At 55.7% G+C, this 6,454-nt stretch overlaps 1 protein-coding gene across 1 annotated transcript; it reads left to right on the plus strand.

Annotated features, from left to right (window-relative positions):
- On the plus strand, positions 1-6,361 carry FUT2 (fucosyltransferase 2). Its single transcript, XM_017500476.2, has 2 exons — positions 1-200; positions 5,145-6,361. Exon 2 carries the CDS (start codon positions 5,147-5,149, stop codon positions 6,176-6,178), a length of 1,032 nt encoding a protein of 343 aa, XP_017355965.1. The 5' UTR covers positions 1-200; positions 5,145-5,146; the 3' UTR covers positions 6,179-6,361.
- The last annotated feature ends 93 nt before the right edge of the window (positions 6,362-6,454 follow it).

Genomic DNA, 6,454 nt, shown 5'->3' on the forward strand with positions numbered 1-6,454 from the left:
AGGGAGGGGCTCCGGGCTCACTTCCCTCCCTAAGCCCAGCAGCACCTGCTCTGGAAAGCCCAGTAGATCCTGGGCGGGGTTTGCCGGTCACGGATGCTGGAAGGGTTCCTTTGGCCCTGAGTAAAGGGAGAGACCCAGAGGGAGCACTGAGTTGCCAGCAGAGCCACCCTGATTCCTTCAGCAGGACCCGGTGAGAGCAGGTGAGGGGCTCCTCGCCCACCCGGCGGCACACACACCAGTGCACACATGCCCAGGCAGGGAGCAGGGGGTGTGGGAAGTGGACTCGCTGTGCACTCGAGGGCCTCTGGTCCCCTCTGGATGCACTCCCAACTCAGAGCCTCCAGGACGGGAGGGTCCCTCCCTCGGCAGTCAGGCCCCCCTCCAACCCACCTGCCGCCCTCCTTAGCTCCCTCCCCACTTCCTTCCCGGCGGATCTGTTTCTAGAGCTCCAGCCACCACCTCCCTCCCCTTCTCCAGCCCCGGCCACCAGCTCCTTCCTTGTCTCCCTCCCCTCAGCAGTTTCCAGGAACCACCCTGGCAGTAAAGGTGCAAGTGGCTCGGGCACAGCTGTTGGTGACCCGACTTTCCTGGCCCCACCGTGGAGGGTACTCCCTCGGACCCGTAGATCCCCAGAGTCTTCACGGACCCCAAGCTATGGGTCTCACCTTCACGCTCTGCCCTCGCTCAGGGAGGCAGTTCTGTTGCTCCCGCACTCCCTGATCCCGCTCTGAATCGCTACTTCTGTGATTCAAACCCCACCGCCGGAGAATAAAGGTGGGATTTGCAAGTCATGGCCCCACATTTTTTGTCTGAAGCTCCCTTCTCCTCCCCAGAGTGGAAGTGATCTTGCCGGGAATCTGGGAATCCCGGGGAAGTGCTGGAGGAGAGTGGGCTCCGGCGGCGTCGGGGTGCCACTGAGCAGGGCGTGCGGAGCTGCCCGGGGCGGGGGCGGGTAGGGGTGGAGAAAGGCTCTCAGAGCTGGGGGACAGGACGGGGCCCCAGGTGAGCAGAGAGCTGGGTTATTTCACGTGAACAGCTGGTAACTAAGCCGGAGGGGTGTGCGGGGGCCAGGCCAGAGGCTGGGATTCTGTCTTAGGGATATGGGGAACCCTGGAGGGGATGTGAGTTGGGGCGGGGCAGGGCCGGCGCTGGGTGTAGGGGATAGAGGGGAGAGGAGGAGGCCAGGCTGGAATCGAAAGACGTGGACGGGCGGCACAAAGAATCCAAAAGAAGTGATCTAGGCCGGGCGTGGTGGCTCACACTGTAATCCCAGCACTTTGGGAGGCCAAGACAGGAGGATCACTTGAGGTCAGGGGTTCGAGACCAGTCTGGCCAACGTAGTGAAACCCCATCTCTACTAAAAATACAAAAGTTGGCCGGTTGTGATGGCACGCACCTGTAATCCTAGCGACTCGGGAGGCTGAGGCATGACAGCAGTTTGAACCCGGGAAGCAGCGTTCCCGTGAGTTCCAGTGAGTCAAGATGGTGCCACTGCACTCCAGCCTGGGCAACAGAGTGAGGCTCCATCTCAAAAAAAAAAAAAAAGAAGAAAAAGGAAGAGACCTATAGATTTTAGTGACCCCAGTCCTCTGACAGAATTGGTGGCCGGGCCCCTGCTTCGAAACTGGGGCCCTGACCGGGTGTGGTGGCTCACGCCTGTAATCTTAGTACTTTGGGAGGTAGAGGTGGGTGGATCATGAGGTCAGGAGTTCAAGACCAGCCTGACCAACATGGTGAAACCTCATCTCTACTAAAAGTACAAAAAGCTTGCCAAGTGTGGTGGTGTGCACCTGTAATCCCAGCTACTCAGGAGGCTGAGGCAGGAGAATTGCTTGAACCCAGGAGGTGGAGGTTGCAGTGAGCTGAGATCGAGCCACTGCACTCCAGCCTGGTTGACAGAGTGAGACTCCATCTCAAAAACAAAAAAAAAGAGAGAAATCAGGGCCCCTTTCCATTCTGGCATCCTAACCACAATCTTCCAAGGGAAGATCCCCCAGGACACCCGGATGGAGGAAGAGCCCTTGACCTCCCTTTCTCCTCTGCCCCTATGGCCCAGCCTGAGGTGTCTGATGCAGCTGTAGGAACTGAGGGCAGATAACAAGAAGGACTTCCTGACCTCAGAGGACTGGGGAAACCCCAAGCTCTCCCCTCTACCAGAAGCCCTACTGCCCTGGATTCCACTCTGGCTGTTGGCATTTCTCAAGATTTCCCCTCAGGCCCCTGGTAGCTGCTTTTCCAATTGCCCCCTGCCATCTCAGCACCTCCTCGGCCCGCCATATCCCTGGGCCACCCCCTTGCTCACCTGAGCCCCTGCCAGCCACAGGGCCAGTCTCTGAGCCTGTTTCCTTTGCTGTGAAATGGACATAGTGTCACCTACTTGGGTTTTTTGTTGTTGTTGCTTTGGGGTTTTTTGAAACAGCGTCTCACTCTGTTGCCCAGGCTGGAACATAGTGGCAGGATCTTGGCTCACTGCAGCCTCAACCTCCCTGATCTCAGGTGATCCTCCCCACTTAGCCTCCTGAATAGCTGGGCCTACAGATGCACACCAGCACTCTTGTTTAATTTTTTTTTGAGATGGAATTTTGCTTTTTATTGCCCAGTCTGGAGTGTAATGGTACGACCTTGGCTCACTGCAACTTTGCTTCCTGGATTCAAGCAGTTCTCCTGCCTCGGCCTCCCAAAGTGCTGGGATTACAGGCATGAGCCACTGTACCTGGCTCATGGAATTTTTGTTTGCTGTTTTTGTAAAGACAGGGTTTCCCCATGTTGCCCAGGCTGGTCTTGAACTCCTGAACTTAAGTGATTTGTCCATCTTGGCCTCCCAAAGCACTGGGATTACAGGTGTGAGCTACCACTCCTGGATAGGGCTGTTGTTTGTTTTTGTTATTTTTGTTGGTTTTTTTTTTTTTTNTTTTTTTTTGAGAGGGAGTCTCACTCTGTCACCCAGGCTGGAGTGCAATGGCATCATCTCGGCTCACTACAGCATCCACCTCCTAGGTTCAAGTGATTTTCCTGCCTCAGCCTCCCGAGTAGCTGGGATTACAGGCAACTGCCACCACATCCCGCTAATTTTGTATTTTTAGTAGAGATGGGGTTTCACCATCTTGGCCAGGCTGGTCTCGAACTCTTGACCTTGTGATCTGCCCACCTGGGTTTCCTGAAGTGCTGGGATTACAGGTGTGAGCTACCGCGCCCTGTCAGGGCTGTTGTTAAAACTCAGTAAGATAGGCTAGGTATGTGGTGGCTCACACCTGTAATCCCAGCACTTTAGAGGCTGAGGAAGGAGGCTGAGACCAGGAGTTTGAGATCAGTTTGGGCCACATAGCAGGATGACCCCCTCACACACACACCAATCCTACAAAAAATCAACTCAAAAAAGTGATGCCTTCAGGCAGACTGTCGGTGGTACTTTGTTCAAGCCTGAAATAAGTGTGAGTTTGGAAGATCAATTCTGTTCTGAATACCAGAGACAGCCCATGTCATAGAGCATTTCTATTTGATTGATTGATTGAACGAACGGAATCTTGCTCTGTTGCCAGGCTAGAGTGCAGTGGCGCGATCTCGGCTCACTGCAACCTCCACCTCCTGGGTTCAAGCACCTCCCGCCTCAGCCTCCTGAGTAGCTGGGATTACAGGCACACGCCAGCACACCCAGCTCATTTTTGTATTTTTAGTAGAGACGGGGTTTCACCATGTTAGCCAGGATGGTCTCGATCTCTTGACTTCGTGATTTGCCTGCCTTGGCCTCCCAAAGTGCTGGGATTACAGGGGTGAGCCACCGTGCCCAGCTGTCATAGAGCATTTCCCTTTGTGCCCACCCAGCCCCCAAGGGAGGTGTTGTTTGTTGTGGTGGTGGTTTTTTTGGAGATAGAGTCTCACTGTGTCACCCAGGCTGGAGTGCAGTGGTGTGATCTCAGCTCACTGCAACCTCCAGGGGGGTGTAGCTTTTATCGTTCCTCCAAACCCCCGTTGATGGACAGACGAGGTAAAAGCCCTGGGTCAGAGTGACACAGTGCATAAGAGGTTCCTGACCACACCCCGCAAGGCATCTAGCCAAACCTCAGCAATTCACAGTCTCACTGAGCAGCTCGCCTTGCTCTCCAACTCTTCCTTCTCCCCTTGCGGGCTCCAGTCAAGGTCAGTGCCCAGCTTCCTGCTCTGGGACACTCAGCAGCCACCCCCTCCTTCCTGGGTGAGGAAGGGAGGGAACTACCGAGGAGGCAGGGACATCCTTGTAGAACATTCTGCTTTATTTATTTATTATTTATTTGAGACAGAGTCTGACTCTGTTGCCCAGGCTGGAGTGCAGTGAGGCAATCTCATCTCACTGCAACCTCCACCTCCCGGGTTCAAGCAATTCTCCTGCCTCAGCCTCCTGAGTAGCTGGGATTACAGGCACATGCCACCACGCCTGGGTCATTTGTTGTATTTTTAGTAGAGACGGGGTTTCACTATGTTGGCCAGGCTGAACACATATACCCTTATATGTACACAGTATATATACACCCATACACTCCCACGCACACATGTCCATTTGCGCACACCTGTACATGCATGCAGTGTATGGATCCCCATACCCACATCACACACAATGCAAACACATCCACCTGTGTACACACACCACCTTGAACACAGTGTATGCACATCTGTATAAACACACTCCAGGCCAGGCATGGGGACTCCTGAGGCGGGCAGATCACCTGAGGTCAGGAGTTTGAGACCAGCCTGACCAACATGGAGAAACCACATCTCTACTAAAAATACAAAATTAGCCAGGCGTGGTGACACATTCCTATAACCCCAGCTACTTGGGAGGCTGAGGCAGAATTGCCTTGAACATGGGAGGTGGAAGTTGCGGTGAGCAGAGATCGCAGCGTTACACTTCAGGCTGGGCAACGAGAGCGAGACTCCATCTCAAACACACTCACACACACATGAAACACTTGCTATAAAGGAATACCAAAAACTCTCGATACCTGCCCATACACATATGCATGTGTGTGCCAAGTATTTACACACCCGAAGTAAAACCACACTCAGATGAACCCACCCAACGCCTGCGTGCCCCCTCACGGCCCGTCCCCCGGCGTCCCGGGCCTCCAGCTCTCGGCTAACATGTCCTGCTTTCCCCCCCACCCCGACAGCCATGCCGACCAGCCAGGTGACTTTCTCCTTTCCCATGGCCCACTTCGTCCTCTTTGTCTTTACGGCGTCCACTGTATTTCACGTTCAGCAGCGGCTAGCAAAGATTCAAGCCACGTGGGAGTTACAGGAGCAGATGCCAGTGCAGGCCTCAATGTCAGAGACGCTGGGACCCAGCCAGCCCAGGGGCATGTGGACGATCAATGCCATAGGCCGCCTGGGGAACCAGATGGGCGAGTACGCCACGCTGTACGCCCTGGCCAAGCTGAATGGGCGGCCCGCCTTCATCCCGGCCCAGATGCACAGCACCCTGGCCCCCATCTTCAAGATCACGCTGCCGGTGCTGCACAGCACCACGGCCAGCAGCATCCGCTGGCAGAACTACCACCTGAACGACTGGATGGAGGAGGCGTACCGCCACATCCCGGGGGAGTACGTCCGCCTCACGGGCTACCCCTGCTCCTGGACCTTCTACCACCACCTCCGCCACGAGATCCTCCAGGAGTTCACCCTGCACGACCACGTGCGCGAGGAGGCCCAGAGTTTCCTGCGGGGCCTGCGGTTGAATGGGAGCCAGCCGGGCACCTTTGTGGGGGTCCACGTGCGCCGGGGGGACTACGTCCACGTCATGCCACAGGTGTGGAAGGGGGTGGTGGCCGACCGGCGCTACCTTGAGCAGGCCCTGGACTGGTTCCGGGCTCACCACAGCTCCCCCATCTTCGTGGTCACCAGCAACGGCATGCCTTGGTGTCGGCAGAACATCGACGCCTCCCGCGGCGACGTGGTGTTTGCTGGCAATGGCATCGAGGGCTCACCCGCCAAAGACTTTGCACTGCTCACGCAGTGTAACCACACCATCATGACCATTGGGACGTTCGGGATCTGGGCTGCCTACCTCGCTGGCGGGGACACCATCTACCTGGCCAATTACACCCTCCCCAACTCCCCTTTCCTCAAAATCTTTAAGCCGGAGGCAGCCTTCCTGCCAGAGTGGATGGGGATCGCTGCAGACCTGTCCCCCTTACTCAACCACTGATGCTGGCCTTGCCTTTGAAATCCTGTCTCCTTCTCTGGCTCCCACAAGATGAGCGCTAGGGCATGAGAGCTGTTCCATGAACAGGACCCTCCTCTCTTCTGTGAAGATGCTTTGGGCTGCAAGTAACAGAAATCATGAACAATGGCTGGGAGCCGTGGCTCACGCCTGTAATCCCAGCGCTTTGGGAGGCTGAGGCGGGTAGGTCTCTTGAGGTCAGGAGTTCAAGACCAGCCTGGCCAACATGGTGAAAGCCTATCTCTACTAAAAATACAAAAA

Source organism: Cebus imitator, unplaced genomic scaffold (genome assembly GCF_001604975.1).
Source record: "Cebus imitator isolate Cc_AM_T3 unplaced genomic scaffold, Cebus_imitator-1.0 Scaffold266, whole genome shotgun sequence".
NCBI classification, from domain to species: Eukaryota; Metazoa; Chordata; class Mammalia; order Primates; family Cebidae; genus Cebus; species Cebus imitator.